General features: G+C 40.7%; 3 protein-coding genes across 6 annotated transcripts in view; all 3 read left to right on the forward strand.

The window, feature by feature from the left end:
- The first annotated feature begins 384 nt into the window (after nt 1–384).
- Nucleotides 385–2,841, forward strand: tmem35 (transmembrane protein 35). The gene is made up of 2 exons (XM_010743072.3): nt 385–653; nt 1,503–2,841. The coding sequence occupies exons 1-2, from the start codon at nt 534–536 to the stop codon at nt 1,866–1,868; spliced, it is 486 nt and encodes a 161-aa protein (XP_010741374.1). The 5' UTR covers nt 385–533; the 3' UTR covers nt 1,869–2,841.
- Nucleotides 2,842–3,902: 1,061 nt separating this feature from the next.
- Nucleotides 3,903–14,972, forward strand: cenpi (centromere protein I). Its single transcript, XM_010743073.3, has 20 exons — nt 3,903–4,203; nt 4,894–5,031; nt 5,255–5,373; nt 5,730–5,837; nt 6,451–6,499; nt 6,653–6,699; nt 6,984–7,073; nt 7,170–7,301; nt 7,477–7,620; nt 8,994–9,114; nt 9,351–9,445; nt 9,554–9,671; nt 9,870–9,934; nt 10,111–10,220; nt 11,132–11,267; nt 12,153–12,277; nt 12,736–12,784; nt 13,382–13,600; nt 14,010–14,051; nt 14,204–14,972. The coding sequence occupies exons 1-20, from the start codon at nt 4,032–4,034 to the stop codon at nt 14,345–14,347; spliced, it is 2,223 nt and encodes a 740-aa protein (XP_010741375.3). The 5' UTR covers nt 3,903–4,031; the 3' UTR covers nt 14,348–14,972.
- A 1,223-nt stretch (nt 14,973–16,195) lies between these two features.
- Nucleotides 16,196–19,322, forward strand: part of drp2 (dystrophin related protein 2) — a 140,451-nt gene continuing 137,324 nt past the window's right edge. For all 4 annotated transcript variants that reach the window (XM_019278409.2, XM_027280264.1, XM_027280266.1 and 1 more), the window contains exon 1: nt 16,196–16,556. The gene's annotated coding sequence lies outside the window, so the exon portion shown is untranslated. The remainder of the gene's footprint in view (nt 16,557–19,322) is intronic.

Below are 19,322 nucleotides of genomic sequence, written 5' to 3' on the forward strand. Positions count from 1 at the left end.
CATGTTGGTCCTACCTGGATCTGTAGAAACATGGTGGACCCTGTTGCAAAACAAAATACACTTACAAGAACTATTTAAGCTATCTGATGAACCTGCTATATCTGATTTGTTCTATCTGTAAAAAAAACAACAACAACATATGATCAGTTTGTGGCTTTACAGGGATTTCTGCATGGGACTATTTCTTTGGCTGGTGCAGTGACTTCCTGGAGTCGCTGGTTGCCTGGCAACTTCATATATAGATCTCCTGAAAAGTGTGATTCCCAAAATGTTGAAATATTTCACAATAATATTGTTTAGAGATGATTTATTGTGTTTTTTTAAAGCTATAGCAGCCTGATAATGTGTCATGTTGGTGTTGATTTAAACTCTTTACTTTGCTGGATGTGGCGCAAAGAGGGGACCGAGGCTTGCCGCCATGTTTCTTTCCGTTCATCCATAAGCCCATCCCCCCCGGTGCATGTTCACCGGGAAACCGACCGAAATTCATCCAATTCAGTGGGAAGCGTTCACCGCATGCAAGGTGGCTAAAGATGGCCTCACCAAGGACAGTGACTATCGTGGCCCTGTCTTTCGCTCTGGGTTTATTCTTCGTGTTCATGGGGACCATTAAGCTCACTCCGAGACTCAGCAAAGATGCGTACAGTGAAATGGTGAGTACACGGTGAAGTGTCCGCAGCTGCGGGGGGTAAAGGCCATTGTTCTGTGCAGGCTGCAGACACGACATGGATGTCTGTGAGGAGATGTGACCCAAATAATAAAAAACATAGCGAGAAATAAATGCTTTCTATACGGACTTGCCTTTTTTTTAATATGTCTAATCTGACAGAGGAGATTCCTGTACGGTACATCAAATGTTAAGACCTCTTAGCACGCATGCTAGTCCTTTATATTTTAAGATAAACCTTGAAATGTGTCAATATTAACACCGGTGACGTCTCTGAATCAGTATAAACACACAAAACAATCCCAAACGTGTCTGCCATGAGCTAACACCGAACATGATGGATGAACAGCGAATAAACCCAATGCACATTATTTTAATACACGCTCTAATATGATGTTAAAGATTGCACAGATATGCTGCACAGTCAACAGATTTGTGAGTTACAGCGTTATCTCTACAGCCTTATTAAATTATGCAGCAGCTGCTAAGCTTCTCGTTAAATATGAAGAGCAACTCAACAGCTACACAGCAATGGCGGCGCATTCGAGCAAATTCTTTGAGATGCACCTGCCGGTGCTGATGTTGTAATGTCCTGAGTGGAAGATGGCTCAAGGCTTCATGCAAATGCAAATATCCCCCAGAGGATGCTTTATTATCATAACTGTTTAAAAGTCTAAAAGGTTTCCTTCAGCCTTCTTCTTGAGGTAAGATTAATTGTGTAACCATAGTGATGAAGCGAGTACGGTGACCTTACATAGTCCTTAAATGACACACTTTGGAGTTTGTATGATCTTTGTATTTAAAAGGATTTCTGTACTTTTTTTCCCCCTTTCAGAAAAGGGCGTACAAGAGCTATGCCAAAGCACTGCCAGGCCTGAAAAAGATTGGGATCAGCTCAGTCCTGCTTCGTAAAATCATCGGTTCTCTGGAGGTGGGCTGTGGCGTGGTGCTCACCCTCGTCCCGGGCAGGCCGAAGGATGTGGCTAACTTCTTGCTGCTGCTGGTCATGCTGGCTGTCCTGTTCTTCCACCAGCTAGTAGGAGACCCCCTGAAACGTTACGCCCACGCTCTAGTCTTTGGTATTCTGCTCACCTGCCGACTGCTCATTGCCCGTCAGAGCGATGACCGGCCGGAGAGAGAGGACAGCAGAGAGGAACAGCACATCAACGATCAGGAAAAGAACAAGGTCAAGCAGTCTTAAAAATTCTCTTCTACTTTGGTCCAAGCTACAACGACGGGAATCTGGTGCACTTCTATGGATTGTAGTAATTCAGATTTTGTAAGGAAACCGTCACCCCAGTAATAATACCCCTCACAAACATCTCGTGTCTCATCCAGCCGGCTGACTGATTACTCTCTTTGCACTCTTAATGTGAAACTGAGAACTCCTGATCTCTACATCCTCTACATAACCGTGGACAATCATACCCGTGGAAACATCCATTTCAGTCATACACTGTGTTAAATGTGTTTTGTGTTTTTGTCGTTAATCTAGTATGAATTTCATTTGTTACGAGTTGATTTGAGAATGCTGTTTTTCATGAAAGAATCGTTGTAGCTTGTTTTTCTAATTTGTTTTTTATACTGTAGGTAGGAGAGATTGGTAATTTATGAACTTCAATACTTCAAGCATGTTTCATTTGGCCAAGGGTATAGAACATAAACCAAAATAGACACTTTTAAAGAATTTTATACTAATCATACGTCAGCTAGTATTACATATCCATATTTTATTTTGGTGCAGTCTTACCAGAACGCCATTTTAGTAAGAAAAAAAAAATAGAAATCCTAGTTCAATTTTGCAGAAGTATGCATGAAATCCTTTCTCCCAAAGTAAGATAAGCTAAATACCCTCTGTCTCCTTTCAGTTCAGTTACCACAACAAAGGAAAGGACAGCTGTTGCTGCCTCAGGTGTCTGATAACCAAATAAAAAAAAAGTCTTTTTGCCTGTTGGAAAATGGAATTTTACCTTTTGTAATTCACATTTGAAGTCTTAAATGTATTCAGTGTCTCTTGAAGATTCTGCTCATCTGTTGGGTTTTATTTTCTCTCTCTAAAGATATAAAAAATAATTCCTATCACAGTTTTGTTAAGGGATGAAAACTGTCAGTTTTGAGACTCACAATATTTCTGTAAATTATACTTAAAATAAAGACTTGGAGGTGAGACTAAATATTGTTTGTTTTATTAGCACTCTTGCATTTCACTGTGTCAGAGTTTGCAACAATGGGTGCTGTTGTGGGATATTTATGATGTAAACTTGTTACATAAACTTGTTATATAACTGAAGTAAATCCCTGTCAAGGCAATTTCTTCATATCAGCATATAAGATAAATATAAAGTTTTATGGGCCCAGATATACAGTGCTTGCCATCATGCCCTGTAAGGGATTTGTTGCTTATTTAATGCTCTGCATTATAGGTGTAACCCATTTTGTAAATATAGTTTTTTTTATTCATTATATTTCATTTTTTTGTTTTTGAGTGCCGACTGCAAAACTTGGCTGACATTTTTAGGGAATGGACCGGAGCTGTGCTTTGTTCTAGTGCCATTTCCAACACAGCAAAACCCATCCCTAATCCTAATCCTATATGGGCAGAAAGGGCGCCGGCAGAACCAACCAAGGGATTGAGGGGACAAGCATATCACAGACACAAGGGTCTTTCTGTTCTATCTTCTGCCCTCAAGACAAATGGAGCAATTTTTGACCCTGCTTCTCCCCCTAAGCATGAAAACTGGACTGGAGGTCAGTTACAGTCACAGTTTGGGGGCCCTTACATTTGAAATGATTAATTATTTTCACTAAAAAACATGACCGACTACAGCAATGAATGCATTTTTACAGAGAGTGCACCCCTCCCCCAGTCCCACTGTCATTTTTTGGTTTTGTAAGATTTCGATTGTTGATCCAATAAATTGTTATAGTTTATAGTAGTGGTTCTCAAACATGGGCTCTGGAAACTTATCACTATTTTCAGACATTTTATTCAGTAAATGGAGACATTTAGGCTGTTTATAGCATTGATACATTACAATAAAGTAGTTAATCTGAATAATTCTGTGAAGTTTTCATTCCAGCTACACTGAGTGTGTTTCTCTCATGTTTCAGTGCTGTGTGAGTATTAAACACTGACCAGCTATCGACGTTGTTTTCCTCTCACGAAGGAACACCAACTTGTAGTTCTTCTGACAGTTCACTGGTCGGTTAAAGGCAAATGGACTACAACTCCCGCGAAGCTAGTCAATCGGAAGGACTATACTGCGCAAGCGCAGAGCAAACGGTCGCGCGGAGGATTTGAGTTTTGTTTGAATGGCCGTCGACGAAGCAGAGCCCAGTGTTTTTAAGAGTTAGCAATGTAGCAATGGCAGCACAGCAAAACCTAGCGGGGCCGTCGGATTCAGACACATCGTCTGTGAGCGACCAGTCTGTATCCAGCCGGAGCGTGAACAGAAGTCTGAGAGTCGCAGAAAAAGAGAGGAGAAAGAATAAGGCGGGGGATCCATATGTCGTGGCCTTGAAGTACTTCTCTGACGGTAGGACTGGGCTCAGACTTGGGCAGGACGGCAGCAGACTGTCTGTTACAAACGCCAGCGGCAGTAGTTAGCTCTTTAGATTTGTATTAATGCGTTTACCTTACAACATGGAAAACTATGATGAAGAAAAACAGACAAGGCGTGGAAGAGTCGTATAACATTAACTTAAGTTAGAGTTTACAGATTTGGGCGTAACCTAAAACAGCTAATGTTGCTAAGCTACTTTCTAGGTCTAGACTCAGTGGATTAGACATCCCAAACAGAGTTTGTATAAAGTCAGTAACATGTGTACAAACACTGTTATTAAAGCTCAATACTGGAGGATCAATCCGTGCTTTGTTACGTCATCTGTTGCCATTGTACTGTCTGTAAGATTGTTGACTTTTGTTTATTTGAACGCAGGGAATAACGTTACATAATACTGCAGTGTGCTGAAATATTGCTCTTTTGTGTTCTGTGACATCAAAATGAATTTCACATATCCTTGTTTTTGTAGTCACATACTGTATTTTGATAGTTGCCATCGCTATAACTTTATTTTGTAAATTGGGTCACAGATTTGAATACAGTAGCTGTGATATCAGTTGTAGGTGCCCGGTAGTGTTGAGAGATGTTTTCAGATGGCTCATCTGAAAACCTAAAATAATCCTAATTTTTTTTTGACTCTGATGTTGTCTCTCCTTTCTGTAGTTGAAGCAGGCACTCCTGTGTATGGGAACGATGAGGTGGAGAAGAACATGGTGCTGGTGGAGAAGGTGGCCTACAGTAAAGGACTTTCCCCAGAGGCCATCTCTGTTATGCTGGAGTTTGGCATGAGCCTCCGTATGGGTAAGATAGTCACTTAACAGCAACAACTGTGGTCTGGGTATTCATTTTGGACTTTCTAATTGAAGGAATGAAGCTGTATGTGTAGGACATAATACCATCCATCCATCCATCCCAAACACCTTGCAAATTAAAAATGTGTGTTAATGTGTTTGATAGCTGGCAGTCATTCTTAACATTTGCTTCCCTTTTAACTGATTTTGTTTCTGTGACTTTCTCTGTGTAGGGACTTCTCTCTGTGCCCGGGTGCTGAAGTGTCTGATTCCTGCCTCTGTGGTGCCACAGGAGGCTGTTGTTCGAGCAGTAGTTTGGCTGGGTGTTGGCAAACTACCGATCAGCACACAAGTAAGTGCATTTAGCTTTAAGATTAAACTTTTGCCTCAGTGGGTTGTTATTTCAAATCTTTCTTTAAATCTTGACTTGATTGAGTATGAGCATGAGTAATTGGAAGTGGTCATAGGAGACGAATAGCTACATTATTCAAATAACAAAGTTTAGATCATTAACAATTTGCTTTGAAACATTTGCTCTTTGGTCGCTTTTTATTAATAATTCTTTCAATTCATTAATAAAAATATTGTTGGGTCCGACTCCTACAGTATTTGAGACAAGTGAGTGTTGATTTATCTGCTTTTGATTCTGTATGTGTCATTGCTAAAATTGTACCTTTTTTTTGCTTTACTTGCATGTACAATATTCAGGTTCTTTTCATAAAGTGGGTGTTGACCATATTTGACCTGATTGATGCAAAAGACCAACTTCGAGCTATCTACGGCTTCATCTTCAGTTTTGTCACGGAGGAAAATCTGGTACGTGATGATGATGTATCGTTATAAACAGATGCTCAGCGAAATCTGATGGCATCAAATTTGTATTCTGTTCAATTTCACGTCAGCAACAGATGAAGGCCTCACTGAGCTTATTTGCCACTTAAATGACATATACTATATATTGATGTGCCAGAGCTATTTTTTAAAACGAGATTGAAAAGACAAATGGCTCATTGTTTATTAACGTTGTGCCTTGTTCAAGACACGGGTTGATGTGATAAATAAAGGTTCATTTCTGCCTGACTGGGAAGACATGCCTTTATCTGCATTAGGCCTATAATTCATATGTCACAAAAGAGCTTTATGTCTTGTTTGGTTCAAGTTAATCTGTTGAAAAATGCCTCATAACTAGAAGCCAGTTTCATGAAGCAGCTTATAGAGTTATCAGTATCTGAAATTTCTGGATTTTCTTCAGCAAAATCATCCACATAACTTTTATTGTAACAGATCCCAATCCTTTTCAGTTTGATTACATGACTGTCTGCTTAGTTTACCAGTGTAATGAAATGACTGCCACACTGTAACATGACATCGGATCCACTGAAAAAGTGCTGCGACACAAAGTCCTTACCTTTTGTCACATTTCTTTCAGTGTCCCTTCATCTGCCATCTGTTGTACCTTTTAACCAGAAAGGAAAGTGGTAAGTTTTCATTTTCACACCTGAAATATGATCAATATTTGGACTGCTGCTTCCTCTGTTCTGTCTAGTTTACTCCATTATTTCCTCTTTTTATTGTTCTCATCACTTCTGCAAACGTTATTGACTGCTTCATTTTTTCCCCCGTCATTGCAGTGCGAGTCTTCAGGGTCAGGAAGCTACTGGAGTTACAGTCTAAACTGGTAAACACCCTGCTGATTTGATGCTCTCTAGAGCCATTTATCATTATTAAATACTACTACTATTTCCTCACTCGGTATGAAAATCTATTTAGTGATAAATTGCCTGATGGGTTTTCTTCCCCCTACACTCTACACTTTATTCCGATAAACATTTACTCTTTCCACACCAGTGCTTATTGTTCTTATATTCTGCATTATTAGGAAAAATCAATCAGAAATGGAGATTTAGAATAAACAAAGGTGTGACACATTGAGGGTTTTGATATTTGCTCTTGTTTCCTCAGGGAAGGCAGCCGTTCCTCCTGCACCTATTGTCACTTTACAAAGTGTTTTGTCCTGAACTGGTGACACTCTCTATTCCATCACGGATGAAGGTTTGTACATGAATTGTGCAATTAATGCTCAAATCTCATATATGACCATCATCTCTAAAGCACCAATGGAATTGTGTGTTTTCTGTTTTCTTACAGAGTGGCTTCAGGAACCACAATTCCACTTGGAAATCAGCATTGATTGGTGTCCAGAAAAGGAACGGTTCCCAGGTTGCCCTCAGCAACAATCCGGCCTTCACGATTAAAGATAAGACCAACTCCAGGAAACGGGTATGGAAGCTGTCGGATGTACTGCTTATTGTCCCTTTTATAATGTATAGTGTCTGTGTATATGTAGTCTGTAAAGTATATATTACTGTAATTATTCTGTTACTTTATTGAAATATAAACATATAAAAGTGTATGTTAGCCTTTATTTATTTTCCTCTTTTCCCCCTTTCCTCAGAAACACTACCACCTGGAATTGCCAGCGTTGAGTTCTGTAGTGAATAAAGAGGCTCAAACTGAGCCGTCCTCCAGCAGAAAGTTGCTCCCCTTAGTGCAGCTCCACTCCTTTGCTCAGCTGCTGGAAAATATGCACCGTATAGAGGTAATTCCTCCCAGGACTCTCTGCCCCTTTTTACCGTCTCTCTTCTCAGTCTTTCACACTTTCTTGTTTGCATCAGTTTCCACAGTTCAGCTGTTAGTCCCATAGCCCCAGCACACCTAGACGGGGAATAGATGGAATATCATTTAAGCCTTAATCGCAAAGCTCATTAATCATTTAAGCGGCAGAATAAAATGTATGCTGGTTTCTCCACGCCATTAGGATGCATAACCACAATCTGTTGAGATTGTGATATATCATCACAGCCACAGGGTGGTGCTGTGTCACTGTAATTATGCTATTTCTGTACAGTACAGTATGGCTACTAACAACTTTGTCCTAGAGAAACTGCAGCAGAGGTGGCCTGGGGCTGTAATTTGATTAGAGCATAAAGCAGCCTCATGAGCACAGTGCTTATCATTTGTTTTTTAAATGAGCCATAGTTCCTTTTACAGATCTCATCAGCTGTTTATCTATCCTCTGTGAATAATGAAAGCAAAAGTCCTGAGATGAGATGTATCTGGTTAATGCACTGGACAAAGTTTCACAGCAGTTGGTCATTTAAAGAGGCCTCTCCATAAAAGTCTATTTGCCCTGCAGATTCAGTGTCCTGATAAACTAATATAAGTCATTTGAAATGACTCGTAGACTTTTATGCGGCATGCTACATAAATTCACCCCTTTCACCGCCCAAAATGCCAACGTGAGCATTAAGGCTTTAACTCTACTTTGCTGCGTCTTAGGAAAGACGGATGAGTTCAGTCAATCACACTCATAAAACTATTTAGCAAAGGCATCGACAAAGGATCATTGATTACTTCCCTCATTGCCTGCACCCCTATTGTCAAAAGCCGAATGGCACTTTTTCAGTTTAATGATACAGTTGCTCCATAATTATCGAAGAACTGAGCTGCGTCCATTCACAGTCTGTCTTCTCGCCTTTCTAATTTATTTATTATACTGACAAAGTCCCCATATTGGGTGGCAGCTGTTCATACACAATGAGGGACTGTATAAACTATCCAACATGATGGAAGAAATGTCCCAGTACTGGCATTATGGGGATTACTGGATACTGAAGAATTAGCCCGGTAGCGGATTGCTGGCCCGCTCAATGAAAACAAGGACATGTGGACCAATTCATTCTACAGAATATGGAAAACAACTTGATTTGAAGCTGACTCGAGAGTGTTCTTTTTTTTTTCTATGTGATGTTTGACTTTGACTATAAAAGCATACAGCAATGTGGATTTTTGCTTTTCGTTTTCTTCTCTGTACATATTTGCATCTATGAATATTTGATTATTTCAGCATCTCAGTCATATTTTCTTTCATGTGTTTCCTTTTTCTCCCCCCCTTCTTTCTACCTCCACCAGCTGCCCGCTCAGATGGGCTCACTGCTGGGATCCAGCCTGCCACTGCAGTACCTGGACTTTGTACAGGATGAGTCTGCACTCCTACGCCTCAACTTCTGGCTTGGATACGCTCTTCACGAAGGTAAGGGAGGGGGAGGCGAGAAGCAACTCTCAAACTGCTGTAACATCTTCTGTCAGGAAGATTCATCCAAAGCAAAGAACTTGGGTTGAACCCTAACACATTACCTAGTTGGCATATCAAAGGGATTTCTTCAGAGGAGGGTTTAAAGAGACTCAGGGGGGTCGTATCGGAAGTTTTCTATTTATTCCCTTGACTTTTTCACCCACTAAACATCCTTTTTGCTATTTTTCGTTCAGAATTTCTCTTCTGTGGTGACGGAGGTGCCTTGCAGACATCAGAAGAAGCTCTGCAGTTTTTGAATAAGTTGCTGTCCACGCAGCACTTTCTCCAGGTAAGACATTTCAGGCCCACACATCTGTCATTCACTGTTTCCTGTATTAATGAACCCACATGCTTGGAGTTAGGGTTAATTAACAGGATTGTTATATTTCTTCACAAGGAGGGGTTTTCCAGTTCAGAGGCTTTTCTCTACAAATTCCTCGCCGTTTGGGACGGTTCCCTCCTCCGCCCACAAATCCTCGGCCTGCTGAGCAACGTTCCCGTTGTCCCCAGCTCCCGTGAGTTTTTTTTTTTCTTTCGAAATCCTCCTATATTTAGTATTCTGTCAACCTTGTGCTCCACTTAAATAAAAAAAGTGCAGCCTTATTCCCATGTTAAGTCCTGTCATATTGTGCCGTATCCGGGGGAACTGGATTGTGGTGTGTTGAATTATATAACTGGTACAACTTGAACCTTCTGTCTCCCCTCCGCTTCAGAAATTGGACGGCTTCTGTTCGAGCCCCTCATGCAGCTCTTCTTCACATCCTCAATGTTTTTCAAGGTAGGCTCTTTTCTTTGAGGTACAAGTATGATGACGTTGCTTCAGCTTCTCCTACAAACTAATAAACAATGCAGTGCTGTTAATTTTACAATTACAAAGCCCTCATTATGGGTCCTGTATTAGCTCAGTGATTTAAACCGCTGTATGTTTTGTTCTCCTCTTTGCTGTATCTGCAGTGTGGACTGATGGAGTGCCTAAACAATATGCTGTTAAAGTGGCTGACCTGGCACTCAGTGTATGCTCTGGAGGACGACTTGGACATCAGCCTCAACAGCCACACCTCGATGTGAGTCTCATATCTACTTCCTGCTGCTTGTTTATGCCCTGAGCGTAAACAAGCAATAGAAACACTTTGTGAATTTACTTGGGAGCATACGGGTTATAGCGCGTTGAGCTTTTACTTTCGAGCCAAGAAATACCACAATGGCTTCTCACGGCTAATCAGTTCTCACAGATGTAATAAAAGTGCTGAAGTGTTGCCGCAGTTTTATTTACTGTGGGTTAGTGTAATGAAAAAATCACTCCCTGTTTTAGGTGTCCCAGATGAGTTAACTGTTTTTGTTTCAAATATGAGGCTTAATGTTTCTATTAATTTTAGGGGTTACAATATTGTGACAACATTGTCGACTTTCTTTTTATTCTATCTGATAAAACCTCGACTAAGCCCCCACACTGATCTATGCAGTAACCTTCTAGCTTTGGTTTAAACCATCTATTATCCACAAGCAGCCAAAGCAACTAAACGCTGAAAGAAACTGTATTGATGCCTTTTGGCTCTGAGCTCATTTATCCATCAAATCCTTGAACTGAAATTCATTTGGAGGTAGAAACAGTCCTGAAAATTCTTATTAAACAATTTTCTCCCTTTCAAATTAAGAGGTGGAGTTGTCGATTGCATTTTTAATACCTGGGCTTCATCAGTATCGAGTCCTCACATGAGTAATCCCATAAGAATTGCAGAGATCCAATTTTATTCACTGCCATTTCCAAGAGCAGCATCATTGACTGTGTATTGTTTTGGCTTTTGTATTGTAATGAACTTCCACATGCCTGATTTCAAAGCTCTTCTTTCATACCAGACATGAATTACAGGGGGCAAATCAGCTGACTGGTGTCTCAGCTTTTACTTAGCATCATCATCCCTAGGTGTCTTGGTTGAAGTCTGTGTCTGACTCTCTGCTCTGCCCTCTGTTGCAGAAACATGACTCTGTCGGGGTTCAAGGATTCGGTGATGGAGCTGGTTGACTTTGCGGGTCGGCTTTCTTCTGTGGGCCTTCAGCTTGAAGGCTGTCACTCTCTCTTCCTCAGCTTCGTCCTGGACTTCTACGAGACGGTAAAGAGCGATGCTAATCTGTCTGGCTTTGTGGCTTTGTTAGACAAGATACAACCTAAACCTGGGCTTTACTGCTACTTCTAAATAATCTAACTATCTAAAAATGTGTTTTGTTTATTGTGACTTCACGAGTCTACTAGTTGACACTTGAAGGCTGTTTTCGCATGCATCCATTTACTGACAGATTGAGAGTGGATCAGATGTATTTACATATTAGGCACAGCTTACTATTCAAAGTTGAGCGTGTTTTATTTTTTAAAACTCCTGAAAGGAATGGTTAGCAGCAGCACATTGAACATAAATAAAAACAAAGATCACCAAACACAGAAGACAGAAATAGGGTATATAGAGTATGGAAAGATAATCAAATGATTGTAAGATCTGTAAGATCTAAGATTGGTAAATTGACTGCATTAAATACATGGAACATGGAATATAAGCTAGAATAGCTTAGAAATTCTTAAAAATAAATGCATGCAGTAAATAAATAAAAGCCTAAAATCTTTATATATCCTAATATTCCACCAGATAAAACTTAAACACTCACAGAAGATTTGGCTTGCCTCCAATTCAGAGAGAGGTTTTAAAAGAGTGCAAGGACTGGTCTGATTGAAGCTGGTTACAATCAGGAGGTGCAGCATATATTAATTTTTTTTTCCCCTTGCTTGGGAACAGAGGCATGTTTCAGGAGCATAAATGGAACAAAATTGCACAATACGAAGTTAGGATGCCAAGTACAAGCTTCATAGATCAGCGTGTACCAGCTTCTAACAAAGCAGCGTTGTGATAAAAGCTTAAGCAGCGAGATATACCACATGTTGGAGTGTCTGTTTTTCACTCTAAACTCTCTGTGGGTGTTTATAACATATCTCTCACCTCGCCCAGGTGTGTGACATGTTTCTCAAGTATGGACTCCCCCTCGTTGTGATGCCTCCGCCTGGAGTTTTTTACCCAGCCATGTGTGCCACCGACCCTGTTAGTGTGGACAGACTGGCCTACATCATGTACAGGTGAGAACTCTCAATTTCCATGATACAACCATCACAACACATCGGCTAGCAACACCTTTAATGTAGTATGTCACATGTTTATGCATATTTGATGGAGGAACAGAACAGGAATGAAATGGCTTCATTGTACATGCATGTTAATGTATGATTTATAATAATAAGAGGCAAAGAGGTGATACACTTAAGCTCTCGTCTCCTTTTTTATGTAGAATTCAAGTGTGATTTGTAACTCCAGGCTTTAATAATATGAATCCTCGTAGCGTCGTCTAATTGACTACACCCCAGGCTTCTCGCTTCTGAAGTAATTTTACCCAAGCTGAGCGTAAAAACGCCACTGCAAAAGAAAATTGGAATGTAATTGCATTATATTTTTTGGACAGACCATAGAGAACAAGCTGTTTTGCAGTAATTCAAGATCACAGAGGTCAATGGTCTTTTCTCTGTTTCTTTTTCGTCAGGTACAAGGTGAACCTGACATCAGCCAAGAGTCAAGAAAAGCTCACAGAGGTAAAGAAAATAACTTTTTTTTCCCTCCCTTGCTATGCACATCTGAAAATCAAACATGCTGCTATGATTTGTATTGCAGCGATACTGCAAAAATACATTTAGTTCCACTGCAGCAAGTACTTGACAAACGATGTGGAGGAAATGTATTTTTCATTAGCAGTAATTTAATTTGAAGAGCTAATGTAACTGTAATCTCAAACCATTAAATATTTCTTGTGATTGCATTTACATTTCAGGCATTTAGCTGCCGCTCTCTTGCTATATATGTTTTGATGTGGTGGTTTTCTCGCCCAGCTCCGTAGGAATTCAGAAGCATCCACCTACAGCTGATGATCTTTAATACCCTCTCAGATGAAAACTTGATGAGAAGTTGTTGATATTTTAATACATCTGCCACTGCGAGATGTGAATTTACTAGTACGTGTCAGGCAGCCTATACAGTGGCACTTCTTATTAAGAAAAATGGATGGTAAACGGCATGCAAATGAATGGGCATGACAAACATCAGAAGCTCTGCAGATATGGAGAATGGTTTAGCTTGTTCTTCTCTTTTTTTCTCATCATTTCATCACTTTCGTCACTGTTTGTGTTTTCCAGCAGGCCTTCCACATCAGCCGCGAGACGTTCCGTGAGTTTAACCACTATATAGTCGTCATGGTCAACTGCCTGTGGAACTCCAAAATGTTTCAACCTGGCATGGGTGTACAGCTGGGAGAGGAGCTGCTTCTCAAGAGCAACGTACCACAATACTGGACGAGCTTCGACCTCATCCACCACCCCGCCTTCATGAGCTACGCCGTCGACTTTCACCAGAAGGTGAGCGAGGACCGTTTAGGATGTCTAACAGAGATATTTGCGTAGGACCCTACCACGCATCGTGTTTCTCCTATGCATCTATCTAAATGAAACCTGCCGCGCTCTTGCTTATTTTCAAACTGTAAGAGGACAGTGATGGATCTGTGTGCAGCCAGTCTGTACAGTTTAATTAATAGACTTGCAGGCAAGACAAGGAGACAAATGTGGTATTAATGTATCTTTCATAGAAGATGCATTAATACAGAAGTACATTTTATTATTAATGGATGCTGCATGAGATGTAGTTTTCATCATGTTTAATAATACACGCACCTTTTTTTGGTTCGACCCAACTGTAACATCCTGCAGTGATCTTGCGAGATTTATCTGGGTGGGCTGACAGTGAATATTAATCTTCTCTCTTTATCAGTGTTGGCCAGGAACAAAGGACATGGACCTCAATTCCATAAAGGTACAGAGGGGTCTTCTTTTCATTCCTGCATTCATAACAGACTTCACATGTAGTTTGATTTGCGTTTGAGTTTGAGAGATTGCTTTGATCCAGATAGAAATCTTCAGATGTCTTTTGATGTGACTGGGTGTGTTTCTGCCTGTGTGTTTCAGCATTCCAAGCCATGGAGCTGGTACCTGGAGTATTTGTTCACCCAGGGTTATGACGGCCTTAAACAGTTTGTTCAGAGCAACATCAGCTGGCAGCTGACAGCAGGCGACGGGCGGGGTGACAGCCGGTCCACGCAGCAGACATAGACGCTTAACTCAGTGGAGAGGAGAAGCAACTAACCCTAACTTTTTTTTTTAAAAGACTTGTACATATTTCATCTCCTCATCTCGTTCAAGGGAGATACTTGCGAGTGGTTTGAGTGTCTTTTTATGTACATAGATTGATGTTTATTGTGTATTCTTATAGTATTGTCCACTCGACGATAATAGACCATAATGCCCTGCCAGCCATTTGCTGGAAGCGGTGTCAGTCGTAGGTTCAAATTCAGTGAATAGATGTTCAACATGAAAGATGCCATGCTTGTTGCAAAAAACAAAGACAAAAAAATCTTTCATTGTAACTAATCTTTTACAAACCAGAAATAACTTTACAGCCTATGATCCACAGAAATGTTGACAACATGCTGAAGAATAGGATCCACAATCGATTATTCTTTGTCAGTACTTGTCAGTCAGTCGACATACTGGTCTTGAACCACCTACGACATTGAAAATGTCTTCTTTTTTTTTAGCTTACCGTTTATGTTTTTGTGTTTTATATATCCTTGTACAGCTTGCCATCTGCAAAACCTGACTTTTGCACAATGTTGAAAATAAATAAGTGTCAAACTTTTACTTTAGAAGCAAATAAAATCAATCGGTTGTGTCTTAATAACATTGTACCACAGTACGTCAGGGTTTACGAGGCAGGTGTCTTGGTCCTATGCATTAACGTGAACCTGAATTTTACCTGTATCCGATGGCATCAGTCGCTTGAGAATCTGTTATGTCGATAGGTATTGCTTTGCATTGCAGTCAGTCACTTTGCCGACTGGAAAACAGCATTTTGCTTTAATGAAGGGACCCATCTGCGACGTTACTAGAGCCATGGCTCCTCGACTACTTTTTGAAAATGCCTGCTTAAGTTGTACGCCAAGTACAGTGATCAGCTTTTCTGGCAAAATGTACTGACCCAACTACTGTCAAATACTATCAATCCTTCATATCACTGTCATTTGGAAGCGACACACACAAAAGGGAGGATCAGGAACCTCCACAGGTACCAAAACGGTCACTATTTTAGGGATGAACTAAGGATTATTTTCACTGGTCCACTTTTTAGTTGATGAATCAATCAAAATCAAATAGACCTTTTTTCAAAGCAGCCACTTTACATGATATAGCAGGGTCAACACAGGTGTTTCCAATGGTGCTGATTAAGGTTCAGTTCCATTTAGTGCAGCAGAGACTTTTTCCTGTGAGCCAACATGCAGCACAACAGCACCCTGACTCTGTCTGACCTGAATGGAATGGAGCCTTAATTAGTGTCATTGGTAACACCTGTGTTTATTATTTCATGTCAAAATGGCTGCTGTGAAAAAAAAGGTCTGTTTACATATTTAAATGTTTGTCCAGACAAATATATTTAATTGTACCGTGATATGAATGCAAATATTAACATTTGGAAAGCTGGAGCTTAGCATTTTTTTTGCTTATTTTAAGGACTTAAACCATTATCAGGATGGATTAATTGATTCAGCTCTATCCTCTTTGTAAGCCTGATGTGTCAGGGGGATCATTTTTATTATTTCTTTGTTGTTTTTATCTTCCTAAATGACAAACTATTACATTTCTACAACTTTTTCCAAAAAAAAGGGGGGGGGACACATTTAGACATGACAGATTTAATTTAGGACATTTTTCAGGATGTATTGAAGTTTCAATCCACTGTCAAAGATGATGAAGACATGCTCCTTCAACCTTGAGCCAATTTTCATCCTGACGGGTTTTTGGACGCGTCTCTTCTCTTCTCTCACCCCCTCCTTCAGATGTGACTTCACAGCCTCCCTCCTGCTGCTCTCACACGGAAGTTTCCTGATTTGATTCCAACTCTGGTTCTCTGACGTAAAAAAATAATATTTGTTGAGGTGGTTAAATCCATCAGATGAACCCCCCCCCCTCCTCCTGCGTGCGTAAATGTGCGGAGCCACCTTAAAGGAAAGCAGCCCGCTGATGTCAGAGACACAGACTCCGCCGCCGGTTCAGCGCTGCTCCGCTCCGCCGTTTCAAATCTTCATCCGCGCTGCTGCTGCTGCTGCTCTCCTCCTCTCTCTCCTCTCCTCTCCTCACTTTTCTCCAGCTCATGTCTCGACTGCATCCATCGGAGTAGCTTATTTTAACCCCCTTCTTCGGCAACACGTTCAACTGTGCTGTGTCAGCCCTACCTGAGCCAAATCCTTCCCTTGGGGAGAGAAAGGTAAGATTGTTCAAGGCTCCTTCTTCTTTTCTTTTTTTTTTGAAGTGTTTACTGCAGGAGATGTGTTTTTAGTGAAGCCGGTTAACCTCACATCCAGGACACACAGAAAGAGAAAGAGAGGGGAACATGGTGTGACAATGTGTCAAGCTTCTTGAATCGCCTCTGGGTCACTCCTGTGCATGTTGAGGTAGATGTTGGCTTGTTGTGCTGCAGTTCGGATACTGTGCGTCGTCCTGGCCACAGTTTGGCATGCCTGCTGGATCTTTCTTCAGGCAGACGACATCCGTGTTGATGGATGAGGTTTTGCCTGATTCTGGCCGGTGGAGCTGTCAGAATAAAAAAAAAAAAAGGTGCTCAGCTGGATGTGTTGGCAGCAATTTGTGGGAAAGAAAAATCATCTTCTGTTTGTGTTACAATCTGTTATCCTGAACAAGATGCGCAGACCACAGTTGTTGTTTTTTATTCACTAATTGCGGATCAGATGAAGCGCGCTTGTTTAGTGGACACCCTGCCACATCTTTCCCTGCAAGTTTCCCCTTCTGCCTGATCCTGTTTTCAGGTTTTTCTTTCTGCTTCCACAGTTTGCATGGGTGGAGACTGACGGATGATGGCAGACTGAGGTGTTGAGCCGGATTTGAACTCTGGATGTCGCGAGTAATTATGGTTACAATTACATGGTGTGCGTCTTAAGCCCCAAGACTTTTTTAGGAGGGCCCAAGGGTGCAACACAGTATGGGATGATTTTAGGGAAATATTCTGGAAGAAGGAGTAATCCTGGCTCTGTGGACCTCAGCAGCAGTAACCTATACATTTAAATGTTGATATTAAAACACAAGATTTGAACCTGGACTCTCCCAATCTGATTGGCAGTGAATTAAAGTTTATTTTTAGATGGCTCCATCTAAAAATTTCAATGTATAAACATCCCTCATGTTATAGTGATTAAAAAATATTAAAAGGCTGTGGAACTATTTAGATTGTGACAAATGATGACCATCGTTTAACATTTGTCAGTACTGTTGTGTCCAAACGTTGATGTTCATTTTGAGGAATCAGTCAAATGCAGAAATAAATATTCCCCTTATAAAATTGTAATCATCTTGGTTTTGAACATCAAAAGCAGTCCTTCCTCTCTTGCTTACCAGCACTGATTTTGAATTCTTTCATCTTTTGATCATAAAACCTGGAAATTCTTAGACTTCATGACTCACTCCAGGATGAAACTTAAAATGTCTGGAAGCTTCACATGTTTTATTTTGGTTTAAAAAAAAAAGTTAATGTTCCCTTGCCAAAGGAGACCTCCTGCCTCACAGTGAAATTCCTCTGAAAATGACTCCTGTGTGTCATTCTGCAGGACCTTTTTCAATGTTATCAATCTGTGTTCATTTAAAATAGCTTCAAGTAATTTTCATGGACAGTAATCTTCCTGTACCTACCACTGAAAGATCATTTTCCTCAGAACCCAAAAGCCTAACAGGAACACATTTAAATTTTCTCCAGGCGATCCAATTTGATGTGATGATAGGATTGCGTGTCTTTTGATCTAGCAGGCTGCCGCAAAAAAAAAACATCTGAAAATGTAGAATATAAGAGGAATACTTCCTGCAGATAGTGGCTCTAATAATGAGTAGCATATGTTGCAATGACCATAGCATCTTTCATATTATGTGTTTGTTCTTTGTAACCAGATTGGACACAGCAGCCGTGTTTCTTATGGCTCCACACAGTAGTGAAACATAATTGTGAAGGATGCTAAAAGGATTACGAGGATGTTCTATTGTCACCGCCTCTCTCCATCTACATGCCTCCTGGTCATGTTTTATGCTATGCTTTTTCAACACTCTCCCTCCAGCTGTGTTTTAGAGAATGTAGATTAAATCATATAGCATCATCCCGTTTTAATGTCCTTTACTTATACTTAAGATGACAGTACCACTGTCATCTTATCAGTAATGCTACAGCAGTGGTTTCCAACCTTTGTCTGACGTACGCCCACAGCTGTGGCAGAAGAACAAAATTATCTCTCTATTGACTCCAACGTCACGTTCCAAATAAGTTAATTTGAATTCATTTCAAGCTTGATGTCATTCCAATATAATTCAACCGTTTCCTTATGTAACTACTTTAAATATTCATCTATTACTTAGTATTCAACCATCCATCATTTACAGTCAGACATAATTCAACCACGTAGGCTTTATCAGTCCTTTTTCAATAGTTTTACCCTCTCCTATCTAGCCTGACAGAGAAACTACAGTGGCTGTGAAACATGTTAAGGATGCAAAAGGCTTTATTGAGAGCAAGTTTTAGTTTCTCTGTTCTGGGCACAGTGGTCAATATGGACAGCTGTACATGTGAATTGGTTATGATATTTCTTGATCAAAAACTAGCGAGTCGACAACTTTAACTAACAAATATCAAACAAGTGCGACAGCACAAGACATAGCAGCCAGCTCGACCCAGTTTGGTGTCTGTCTTTCAGCCTTTTCTTTCATGAAACTCGACTAAAAGTTAGTCCCAGATTAAGTCTTGCCTGGCGGCCTCTCACAGCCACTCTCTTTTTTCCTCCCTTTTTTTTTAGCTTCCTCCATTGTCTTCTTCAGTCTCTTGCCCTTTGGCATGCTCTGCCTCTGCTGAGGCCGGCTATGTTGCCCTATTGCCTGGTTCCACTTCTGGTGCCTCTACCCAGCGCCGGTCCTGGCCACATTTGCGCCCTGGGCGGACACCCCCCCCCCCCCCCCCCGAACATTTTCTCGTGCGCCCCTG

The sequence above is a fragment of the Larimichthys crocea genome, chromosome I (genome assembly GCF_000972845.2).
Source record: "Larimichthys crocea isolate SSNF chromosome I, L_crocea_2.0, whole genome shotgun sequence".
In the NCBI taxonomy this organism is placed as follows: Eukaryota; Metazoa; Chordata; class Actinopteri; family Sciaenidae; genus Larimichthys; species Larimichthys crocea.